Source organism: Neoarius graeffei, chromosome 21 (assembly GCF_027579695.1).
Source record: "Neoarius graeffei isolate fNeoGra1 chromosome 21, fNeoGra1.pri, whole genome shotgun sequence".
Taxonomy (NCBI): domain Eukaryota; kingdom Metazoa; phylum Chordata; class Actinopteri; order Siluriformes; family Ariidae; genus Neoarius; species Neoarius graeffei.
In genome coordinates this window covers 26704776-26717565 of record NC_083589.1, presented here as the reverse complement: position 1 = coordinate 26717565, position 12790 = coordinate 26704776, and the positions used below count along the sequence as shown (strand labels likewise).

The following is a 12790-nucleotide window of genomic DNA, read 5'->3' as shown; positions in this document are numbered from 1 at the left end:
TTGTTTACAGAATCTATCCCGGAAGCGCTTCATTCACTAGAAACATTACGAACATGGAGCAAGTTCACATTGAAAACAGAGCAAAGAGTAGCCCTGGAGGTATTTATTGAAAGGAACGACGTTTTCGCCTTGCTCCCGACCGGCTTTGGTAAGAGTTTAATCTACCAGTTAGCCCCGTCGCTTCACATACGTCAGAGGAAAGAGTGATGTGATTGGTTTAAGCTTCGTCACAGCCTTTTCTGGCTTTGACCAGTAGCAAACTGAGGCATTTCAGGGAGGCGGGTCAACCACGCACTTTGGGAAACGGTTGGGCTTAATATCTTTGCCAGACCAAATGCTCGCAGAGCTTTGAAGTCGCGTTAGCCAGACTAGGCTGAGCTGGGGCCGGAGGTTCAAAAGGGAACATTGACATCGCTTACCTCTCCGGTCCCCTGTGGAGACCACCTCTCCCTGACCCAACTCACGGAGGTTGCCCAGTTGCAGACCGAATTTTCGGACGTGTTCTCGCCCCTGCCCGGCCGCACCCGCCTCATAGAACACCACGTTGAGACGCCCCCAGGGGTGGTAGTGCACAGCCGCCCTTACAGGCTACCCGAACACAAGAAAAAGGTGGTTCGGGAAGAACTCGAGGCCATGCTCGACATGGGCATTGTCAAGGAGTCTCACAGTGACTGGAGCAGTCCGGTGGTCTTGGTTCCCAAGGCTGACGGGTCAGTCCGGTTCTGTGTGGACTATAGAAAAGTCACTGCGGTGTCTAAATTTGATGCGTACCCAATGCCTCGTATTGACGAGCTGCTCGATCGACTAGGCATGGCTCGCTTTTATTCAACACTGGATTTGACAAAGGGTTATTGGCAAATCCCCTTGACTCCTTTATCCCGAGAAAAAAAACAGCCTTTTCCACACTGTTTGGCTTACACCAGTTTGTCACACTTCCTTTTGGGCTGTTTGGGGCACCCGCTACGTTCCAGCGGCTTATGGACAGGGTCCTCTGCCCCCATGCCACCTATGCGGCCACATACTTAGATGACATTATAATCTATAGTAATGACTGGCCGCGGCATCTGCAACACCTGAGGGCCGTCCTTAGGTTGCTGAGGCGAGCGGGTCTCACGGCCAACCCGAAGAAGTGTGCGATTGGGCGGGTGGAAGTACAGTATCTGGGCTTCCACTTGGGCAATGGGCAGGTATCTGGGCTTCCACTTGGGCAATGGGCAGGTGCGTCCCAAAATTAATAAGACAGCTGCGATTGTGGCCTGCCTGAGGCCCAAGACCAAAAAGGGGGGTGAGACAGTCCCTGGGGCTGGCTGGCTACTATCGTAGGTTTATACCTAATTATTCGGACGTCACCAGCCCGCTGACTGATCTGACTAAAAAGGGAGCACCAGATCCGGTCCAGTGGACGGAGCAATGCCAGCGGGCTTTCTCTGAGGTGAAGGCTGCACTGTGTGGGGGGGCCCACTGTTACACTCCCCTGACTTTTCTCTCCCCTTTATGTTGCAGACAGATGCGTCGGACAGAGGGCTGGGGGCTGTTCTGTCCCAGGAGGTGGAGGGGGAGGATCGCCCCATGCTGTACATCAGCAGAAAAGCTGATGTGCGTGAGGGGCACTACAGCACGATAGCAAAAGAGTGCCTAGCCATCAAGTGGGTGATCCTCGCCCTCCGCTACTACCTGCTGGATGCCCTTTCACCCTCTGTTCGGGACCACGCGCCCCTCCAGTGGCTCCACCGCATGAAGGATGCCAACGCATGGATCACCCGTTGGTATCTGGCACTCCAGCCCTTTAACTTCAAGGTGATCCACAGGCCGGGGGCGCAGATGGTCGTGGCGGACTGTTTTGTACTCTTTCCCCCACTACTACATTTATCTTTATGGCATTTGGCAGACATCCTTCTCCAGAGCAACGTACATTTATTACATTTATACAGCTTAGGAGTTTAGGGTTAATCACCTTGCTCCAAGGCCCAGTAATGCAGTGAAATATTTAAGTCACATGGATTTTCAACAGTGAATCATTTTCTGAGGAAGTCTGAGCTGTTAAAGAGTTCCTGGCCACAGTACAGATATAACAGATGGAGTTTTGTATCATTATAAATGAAACAAGAAAAACAGTGTCAAAAGTACATACCGTATACCGGTAGTAGTTGTAAGCCATTGAAATTTGGAGCATAACTTGTCTGATATGTATGTTATTACAGTAAATGTTCATTGTAGGCCAGGGATTTAGAGCTGTTTTGTGGTGTTTTGTTTAGCGTTAGTGGGTGGGTCAAATATTTGTGTGTGTGCGTGTGTGTGTGTGTGTGAGACACACTGTGTCCAAACTCCTGTCAGGCAAAAACAGGAATCTGAGGCTATGGTGGGTACAGGTTCACTGCAACTGTCTTCATTCCTCGTTCTCTTTTTTTATGTTAAGCAGAATATTTATAACTTTTTAAAAACTTTTTTTTTGTGGAAAGTAACGAACTACTCTACATGTATGCTTGTAACAGTACTTGAGTATATAGTAGTTCATTGTAACATTGTTTATTTGTATATTTAAATCAGAGAACTTTTACTTCTTACTTTTATTTTTAAAATAAATTATTCTACATAGGGTTACTGTGGGGCGGCATGGTGGTGTCGTGGTTAGCACTGTCCGCCTTACAGCAAGAAGGGTCCTGGGTTCGAGCCCAGCGGCTGACGAGGGTCTTTCTGTGTGAAGTTTGCATGTTCTCCCCGTGTCTGCGTGGGTTTCCTCCGGGTGCTCCGGTTTCCCCACAGTCTAAAGACATGCAGGTTAGGTTAACTGGTGACTCTAAATTGACCGTAGGTGTGAATGGTTGTCTGTGTCTATGTGTCAGCCCTGTGATGACCTGGCGACTTGTCCAGGGTGTACCCCGCCTCTCGCCCATAGTCAGCTGGGATAGGCTACAGCTTGCCTGCGACCCTGTAGGACAGGATAAAGCGGCTAGAGATAATGGATGGATGGATGGATGGATGGATGGATGGGTTACTGTGGCAAGATGAGCAGTGGAGGAGTCAACGGAAGAAGCAGAAACCATTTTCCAGTAAAAAGTGCTCTTTTTAATGTCTTTTTCTATTTTTCATCTCATTATCTCTAGCCGCTTTATCCTGTCCTACAGGGTCGCGGGCAAGCTGGAGCCTATCCCAGCTGACTACGGGCGAAAGGCGGGGTACACCCTGGACAAGTCGCCAGGTCATCACAGGGCTGACACATAGACACAGACAACCATTCACACTCACATTCACACCTACGGTCAATTTAGAGTTACCAGTTAACCTAACCTTAGGGGACCAGATTTCCCTAGTCTGAAACCGGGACACTTTTGCGCGCGACCATGCTCGTGCTCGCACACCTTTTTTTTACCTAAACGTGACACTCAGAGAGGTGCTCTTATAATTTTGTTGAAGCTCACATTTATCAACATCTCACATGAAATAAAACAAACAGGCATTTTGTTATCTAGTAGCATGGTGGTATACAGATCAGTTAAATTATGGTCAGACAACAGATTTTGTAATGGCTGAGAATAGGCCAGGCTATGTCCATAGGCCAAATTTAAACTAATTTATTTCACCTGTTTGTGAGAACACCAAGAAGAATGCATATGCACATGTAGGCTATATCTCTAAAATTGTATGCACTATAGCATGAACTTAAAAAGTAGATATGTGACCTCAACATAGCCTAGGTCAGAATCAACCTTACTAACCATTCCCCACAACTGAATGAATAAAGCAAGAAGATGTGTACAAAAGTGAACACTTTAATGGAAGGTGCAACAAACTGTTCAACACAGCAATATGGCCAAACTGTCAGAATGGTATGTTAAACAGAAACAAAAAAGAGACAAGTGATTTGAGAATATATACTACGGCGACAGCGCTAACCACTACACCACCGTGCCGCCGGCACAAATATATACAGTGCAATAATGAAAACTGTCAGAAAAATGGCAAAACTGTACAAAACCCAAAATAAATAGGCATAAAGTTGCCAGGTTATGCCACTAAAGGACCCTGCACAACCTTCCCACCACCTTACAAACAACACTACCTTCTTGTTCAGTCAGAACCACTGAGCTCTAAAGTCTGAAGAGCTCATAGGCTCGTCACACTGAAGCCAGCTGGCCGCCATCTTACCACTCCCATCGTGTGTATTTGGCTTATGTGTTAAAGCGTCGTATCCGATCAAACTTGCCCCAAGAAAAGTGTCTGCTGACTTTCCCCCTTTCACTACCTCTTCTTATTTTCTCCACTTTACCTTACATATCTTTATAGCACTCCCCTTCACTGTTATTGTTTTTTTTTCCTTTTCCAGTTCAGTCTCTGATAAGTTTTTGAACAGCTCTTTTACTACTATAATTATTTTTAGGGAGATTATTTTAGTTTTTCTCTTATACAGTGTATCTGTCTCTTTTGTATAGTTCTTCCCATCTATCTATCTATCTATCTATCTATCTATCTGTCTGTCTGTCTGTCTATTATACCAGGGATTTAGAGCCGTTTGTGGTGTTTTGTTTAGCGTTAGTGGGTGGGTCAAATATTTGAACTGCTATACCTACCGTAAAACAGCGTCACTCCTTCTGTGTAGTACTCAAACACACACAAGCCTCAGAGATGGTGAGTCGAAAACTTTTGTACTTAGTTATTGTAAGAGCAAAGAACCAGAACTATCATTTTCTTATACTGTAGTCTTCAATTACATTTTGATGCTTACCTTGGACAGTGCATAGGGATGTGGGTTTTAGAGAGGACCTGTGCTTTTCCTAGACAAACAGTAGAAGCTAAGTGCTGTGTTTGCCTATTCTGAATGTATCCATTACATCCTCTTGAGTTCATAGACGACTAAAAGTTGAAGTTTTAATGTATCTTTAAGTTATACGTTATGAAGACTTACCCTGGTGCAAATCCTGGCCAGGATCTTACCAGGATCCTAACCAGGATCTTGTACAGGATCTGAAATATAATCCTAAAGGATCTTGTCCAAGATCCTACAGGATCTTGTCCAAGATCCTACAGGATCCTACAGGATCTTACAGGATCTTACAGGATCCTGTGTAGGATTTGCACCAGGGTACCAGAAAACCATCTACCATAAAAAAAACATTATAGTTCTGTTCACCTAATGTGCAGAATAAAAAAAAAATGTATGTTTACTGACTTTTTAAAATGTGTTTTAGTTTGTCAGGCTTGTAGGGTTTCTGTATATGTGGGAAGTATGTTTATGGTTTATAATCACTGGACATGACTTTGTAAAGTAAAAAAAAAAAAAAGCCTTACAAAAGCAGCTTTTCTGTCTGGTATGTTCAGTGCTGGAATTTCATGTTACCATGACTAGATTCTGCAAGATGCTCAGTAAAACCCACAGCTCATTTCCTTATAAAACTGCACTCATTGTACCTACAGTGCCTTGGAAAAGTATTCATACCCCTTGAACTTTTTCACATTTTTCCACCTTACAACCATGAACTTAAAAGTTTTTTATTGAGATTTTATGTGATAGACCAACACAGGGTAGCACATAATTGTGACGTGAAACAAAAATGATAAATGGTCTTCAAAATTTTAAACAAATAAAAATCTGAAAAATGTGATGTGCATTAGTATTCAGCCCCCCTGCGTCAATACTTTGTAGAGCCACCTTTTGCTGCAATTACAGCTGCAAGTCTTTTGTGGTATGTCTCTACCAGCTGTGCACATCTAGACACTGAAATTTTTTTGCCCGTTCTTCTTTGCAAAATAGCTCAAGCTCAGCCAGATTGGATGGAGAGCGTCTGTGAACAGCAATTTTCAAGTCTTGCCACAGATGTTCAATGGGATTTAGGTCTGGACTTTGACTGGGCCATTCTAACACATGAATATTCTTTGATCTAAACCAGGGCTTTTCAAAGTGTGGGGCGCGCCTCCCCTGGGGGGGCGCCAGAGTTCTTCGGGGGGGCGCAACGTGAGGAAACATAAACCAGAATAAGTTACTATTGCGGACATTTAGCGAATTTCAGCTAGCCTTTGCCAGAGACAAAATGGATCGATTTTTAGTACCTAAAGCTACAGTGAGTGAGGAGACAGAGTCTGGGCCAAGCAAAAAACCAGACCCTCCAGGATTTCGCGATGTTGCGATTTGCAAATTCAACCAATCCCCGTGAATTCAGGGCGGTGTTGCAATTATATCCAATCACCGCAACCTTCCTGCAAATTTGACCAGTCGTTGGCGTCGTCTTGAGGTGACGTTGACAAACTACCTTCCGCCTTACTTCCGTGTATACGTTCAAGAGAAGCAGCATGCGTGCAGTGTTGCCAGATTGGGCGGTTTTAAGTGCATTTTGGTGGGTTTTGGACAGGAGAATGTCAGCAGTATCTGGCAACACTGCATGTGCGAGTCAGTGTTTATGTAGGCTTAAATTCTGTTACTGAAAGTGTTATGTTTACAGTGAAGGACTGTGTGCACTTTATTTTTTACTTAATACAAGAAATTAATGGATGCCAACATTTTTGCCAAAATGGTATTTTATTTTCCATTGTTTAGGCAGCTTCAGCATCATACTGTGAGATTCTGTTCAAATTATTGTTTTTTTTCTTCTATGAAGCCTGAGCCTATTAGTTTATAATTGTTTAATTTAGTCTTCAGGAGATACTACCTGCACACAGTACTAGTATTAATAGTTTTTTTTTTTCTTACATGAAAGCTGAGGCATTTATATTTTAAGGTAACTTCATGTTGCAGGGTTTCCCATACATAGACCATTGCGTGGTGCAGCGCCACACAATGGATTCCTATCGCCACACAATCAGACTCGCGATTTTGAAAAAAAAAATTCCGTTGCGTATCGTTCCGTTCATTTATAGTGCTCTTTCTTCTCGTTCGCCGCGCGCACACCCACACAGAGAGAGAGAGGCGTGTCCACAGGCCTGCAAGTGCGCATATACCCGGACTGCAAATAGGCCTGTTAGGCTAATTAAAAATAACGCAGCCTTTCCACCCCTTATTTTAAAAGGTAGCCTACGTTGTGCTCGTGATGAGCTTTATCATAGCCTTCTTGGCTTACAGGAAACGGACATCCCTGAGTCAGACAATAAACCAATTTTGATGCAGACAGCAGCAGCTTGACGCGAGGAACCGGCCTTATTGCATTATCCCGTTTATCCCACTTCAGCAATGACTTCCCTTACGATGGGGCACTTGAGTTTTTTTCAGGAAGCCACGCAGAATTAAATGTTCTGATAGGGCATGCAGGCTTTGCACCAATTAGGGTAATGCTTTTTCATTATTGTTCGTTGCCTTGGTGTTACCTTAAGTGGTTTCTTACATCTAATTATGATATTTTATTATTTTGTTGTTACATTATACTATTTATTTCATTTTAGTATTGGTTGAGGTAAGTGTTGAGTTCAATATTTAAAATAAAAACCTCCAGCTTGTTTTTTGCAATTTATTCCTTGAATGTCAACTAAAGAATGATTGAAAGATTGCCACCAAAAAGGCAAAAAAACTAAGGTAAAAACCAGAGCTGCACTGATTGACCGGCTGCTGATCGGAATCGGCCGATTTTCCCGTGATCGGCCATGACTGGCGACCGGCCGGTCAAAATTAAAATATGCCGATTTTCTGCCGATCAAAACTTGTGTATCACATAGAGATGAAAATGGAAATACTCGTAGTTCGCAACTAAAAAGACTGCAGCTCCACTGGCAGCTTGAACATGCTTTCTAGTGCGATTGTGTTGCGCTTGCGCAGAACAGTGTCAGTCCTGCGCGCCTAACGAGCTCCGGCGCGTGCGCCGTTAACAAAAAAAAAAAATCACTATATTTGGATATCCAAATATAGTGAATTTTTTTTTGTGCCAGATATTGGATGTGAAAAGAAGAAAACGTTTGTGGTTGTGTGAATTTCCCATTACAGGAATTAATACGTTAGCCTATTGCCAAACATCTAGGTAGATTTGTACAAAGAGAGAAAAAAAAGTGTCTTGTTTGTTTGTTTTACAACCTTGGTTGCACTTGATTCCATTGGAAATTACTCTACAAATACACATTTGACAAAGATGATAGAATGGCTATGGTATAAGTATGACTGGAAATTATTTTTGTATTTTGATACTGAATGAAGAAATGGGTTGTTCTATAAGGCATAAGTTTTCAGATCTAAATAGGCTTATGAAGGTGTGTTCCATAGCAGTAGGTAAATAATATATGAGGGGGATGTTGTTTTTGTGCCAGATATTGGATGGGAAAAGAAAAAATGTTTGTGTGAATTTCCTATTTCAGGAATTAATATGTTAATACCAAACATGAAGAAAGATTTTACAAAGAACAATGTCTTTTTGTTTGTTTTCAACCTTTTGAGGTGTTGAAAATTTATTACTGAAAATCTGGCAGAATGTTCTATTAAAGAAAAGATAAAAAGAAAATAGTCTTTGTGTGTGCTGTGAAGTGGTTTGAAAAAATGAAATCAGAATCGGCCAAAATCGGTATCGGCAGGTCACACTCCATGGAAAATCGGAATCGGCCCAAAAAATTGCAATCGGTGCATCTCTAGTAAAAACTAAACTTTAACTTCAGTTTTGGTGAGTAATTTTCATAAATTTAAAAGAGGTTTTCCACCAACATCAAGCCCAGCAAACTAATGGCCTGCCCTGTAATGTAAAGTTGGGTCGAGGAATGAAACCAGGCAGGGTTCTGGTAAAAATTGTTTTAGCTGTCTTCTCTTAAAGAACTTAAAAGAATTTAGATTGAACTGAATAATCTCAAATGCTTCTTGTAGCTTTAAAATAGTCCCAGCAGGTGACTCTGAAGAAAAATACTGTGTGTTTGAACACCGCCCACTGTAAACACTTTGCATACACCCCAATAACCGACTCCACCGACCACCATGACACCACCGCGCACGATTCCCTCATCGGCACAGTGGATCACCACAAATTGCTACCTGGTCTGTGGGAAAAACTGTGTTGTGCTGTGAGGTTCTATGCACTTTAACTTTTGAACCAACAGGTGCATTTGGATAAGTAAAGCCTATTTTTCTGCATTTTTGTAGTCCTGGTAATCTTTTATATTGGTAAAGTTGTTTATAGGACCATTTCTCAGTGTCTTTGTTTTTTTAATCAATAGTTTTTCAGTAATAACTTAATATTTAACATATCACTCAATTTTAATCACAAAAAGAGAAAATCGCAACAATTTCTCGCAACTTTCACTTCCTCCCGCAATGTCTTGTCTCGTCTTCTTCCGCTTTATCCGGGACCGGGTCGCGGAGGCAGCAGTCTAAGCAGGGAAGCCCAAACTTCCCTTTCCCCAGACACCTCGGCCAGCTCCTCGGGAAGAACACCGAGGCGTTCCCAGGCCAGCCGAGAGACATAGTCCCTCCAGCGTGTCCTGGGTCTTTCCCGGGGCCTCCTCCCGGGGGGACATGTCTGGAACACCTCCCCAGGGAGGCGTCCAGGAGGCATCCGAAAAAGATGCCCGAGCCACCTCAGCTGATTCCTCTCGATGTGGAGCAGCAGCGGCTCTACTCCGAGCTCCTCCCGAGTGACTGTGCTTCTCACCCTATCTCTAAGGGAGCGCCCAGCCACCCTGTGAAGGAAACTCATTTCGGCCGCTTGTATCCGCGATCTTGTTCTTTCGGTCATTACCCAAAGCTCATGACCATAGGTGAGAGTTGGAACGTAGATTGACCGGTAAATTGAGAGCTTTGCCTTTTGGCTCAGCTCCTTCTTCACCACGACGGACCGGTAAAGCGACCGCATCACTGCGGAGGCTGCACCAATCCGCCTGTCGATCTCACGCTCCATCCTTCCCTCACTCGTGAACAAGATCCCAAGATACTTAAACTCCTCCACTTGAGACAGGACTTCTCCACCAACCTGAAGAGGGCAAGCCACCCTTTTCCGGTCGAGAACCATGGCCTTGGACTTGGAGGTGCTGATTCTCATCCCAGCCGCTTCACACTAGACTGCAAACCGCCCCAGTGCATGCTGAAGGTCCTGGTTTGAAGAAGCCAACAGGACAACATCATCCGCAAAAAGCAGAGATGAAATCCTGTGGTTCCCAAACAGGATTCCTTCTGGCCCCTGGCTGCACCTAGAAATTCTGTCCATAAAAATTATGAACAGAACCGGTGACAAAGGGCAGCCCTGCCGGAGTCCAACATGCACTGGGAACAGGTCTGACTTACTGCCGGCAATGCGAACCAGACTCCTGCTCCGTTCGTACAGGGACCGGACAGCCCTTAGCAAAGAGCCCCGAACCCCATACTCCCGAAGCACCCCCCACAGAATACTACGGGGGACATGGTCGAATGCCTTCTCCAGATCCACAAAGCACATGTGGACTGGTTGGGCAAACTCCCATGAACCCTCGAGCACCCTATGAAGGGTATAGAGCTGGTCCAGTGTTCCGCGACCAGGACGAAAACCGCATTGTTCCTCCTGGATCCGAGGTTCGACTATTGGTCGAATTCTCCTCTCCAGTACCCTGGAGTAAACCTTCCCTGGGAGGCTGAGAAGTGTGATTCCCCTATAATTGGAGCACACTCTCCGGTCCCCTTTCTTAAAAAGAGGGACCACCACCCCAGTCTGCCACTCCAGAGGCACTGTCCCTGACCGCCACGCAATGTTGCAGAGGCGTCAACCAAGACAGCCCCACAACATCCAGAGACTTGAGATACTCAGGGCGGATCTCATCCACCCCCGGTGCCTTGCCACCGAGGAGCTTGCAAACCACCTCAGTGACTTCAGCTTGGGTAATGGACGAGTCCACCTCTGAGTCATCAGCCTCAGTCTCCTCAGTGGAAGACATGATGGTGGGATTGAGGAGATCCTCAAAGTATTCCTTCCACCGCCCGACAATGTCCCCAGTCGAGGTCAACAGCTCCCCACCCGCACTGTAAACAGTGTTGGCAGAGTACTGCTTCCCCCTCCTGAGGCGCCGGACGGTTTGCCAGAATTTCTTCGAGGCCGACCGATAGTCCTTCTCCATGGCCTCCCCGAACTCCTCCCAGTTCCGAGTTTTTGCCTCCACAACTGCCCGAGCTGCAGCACGCCTGGCCTGCCGATACCCGTCAGCTGCCTCGGGAGTCCTGGAGGTTAACATGGCCCGATAGGACTCCTTCAGCTTGACGGCATCCCTTACTTCTGGTGTCCACCACCGGGTTCGGGGATTGCCGCCACGACAGGCACCGGAGACCTTGCGGCCACAGCTCCGAACAGCTGCGTCCACAATGGAGGTAGAGAACATGGTCCACTCAGACTCAATGTCCCCCGCCTCCCTCGGAAGCTGGGAAAAGCTCTCCCGGAGGTGGGAGTTAAAGACCTCCCCAACAGAGTGCTCGGCCAGACGTTCCCAGCAGACCCTCACCATACGTTTGGGCCTGCCAGGTCTGTCCAGCTTCCTCCTCTGCCAGCGGATCCAACTCACCACCAGGTGGTGATCAGTTGACAGCTCGGCCCCTCTCTTCACCCGAGTGTCCAAGACATAGGGCCGGAGATCAGATGAAACGACTACAAAGTCTATCATCGACCTCCGACCTAAGGTGTCCTGGTGCCACGTGCACTTATGGACACCCCTATGCTCAAACATGGTGTTCGTTATGGACAAACCGTGACTAGCACAGAAGTCCAATAACAAAACACCACTCGGGTTCAGATCGGGGAGGCCGTTCCTCCCAACCACACCCCTCCAGGTGTCACTGTCATCGCCCACGTGAGCATTGAAGTCCCCCAGTAGCACAATGGAGTCCCCAGTCTGAGCACTCCTCAGTACCTCTCCCAGAGACTCCAAGAAGGCCGGATACTCTATACTGCTATTTGGGCCGTAGGCACAAACAACAGCAAGAGCCCTCTCCCCAATCCGAAGGCGCAGAGAGGCAACCCTCTCGTTCACTGGGATAAACTCCAACACATGGCGGCTGAGCTGGGGAGCTATAAGCAAGCCCACACCAGCCCGCCGCCGGTCACCACGGGCGACTCCAGAAAAGTGGAGAGTCCAGCCCCTCTCGAGGAGCTGGGTTCCAGCAATGTAATTGCAACAAAAACCTAAAAAACACCACAACTTTCATTGCAATTTTTTGGAAACACCCCCCCCCCCCCCCCCCCCCCCCCCCGCAACATCAGACATTTTAGCCCGCAACAATCACAAAAAAGGCCCACGGAATCCTGGGGGGACTGAAAAAAGAAGGAAGTATGACCACGATTATTTAAAGTTTGGATTTTCATGGACTGGATCTGAAGATGCTCCACTGCCACAGTGTGTTGTCTGCCAAGAGGTGCTAGCTAACGATGCTATGAGATGTTTAAAATGTGTAAAACAAGATGTTTTAAAAAGAAAAGCACAGATGTTTAAAATGTGTAAAAAAAATGTTTTAAAAGCACAGATGTTTAAAATGTGTAAAAGAAAAAAATAAAAATATGTACAACAACCATTTTTTGAATGGAACTTTAAGTATAGCAACAACAAAAATTGTGAGGGGGGGGCGCTGTTGTTTATTTGCTCTCTGAGGGGGGGCTGAAGGCCAATTTATGCTGACAACCCAGTCCTCGCAGATAGCGTCACAGACAGTGTCTGCGTAGCCCCCCCACCTTCGCAGACGCTCTGCGCGCACCTCCCAGAAATTGTGACCACCGCAGAAGCCTCGCAGACAGCGTCGCAGACAAGAGGGCTCTGATTGGTCCACTCTACATCCGCTGTACACGCACTTCCGCTTCCCTACTTTCCCGGTTTGGTTTGTTTTCACGACCGGCATTTTTAAAAACACGAGCGAAGGTGGAGCAGCATGAAGAGCGGTTGATTGAGG

General features: G+C 46.0%; 1 protein-coding gene across 1 annotated transcript in view; it reads left to right on the top strand.

The window, feature by feature from the left end:
* Positions 1–4467: 4467 nt before the first annotated feature.
* Positions 4468–12790, top strand: part of LOC132870057 (angiopoietin-related protein 5-like) — a 32133-nt gene continuing 23810 nt past the window's right edge. Inside the window, exon 1 of the mRNA XM_060903601.1 lies at positions 4468–4626. Within this exon, the coding sequence (XP_060759584.1) occupies positions 4624–4626 (3 nt within the window). The 5' untranslated portion in view covers positions 4468–4623. The remainder of the gene's footprint in view (positions 4627–12790) is intronic.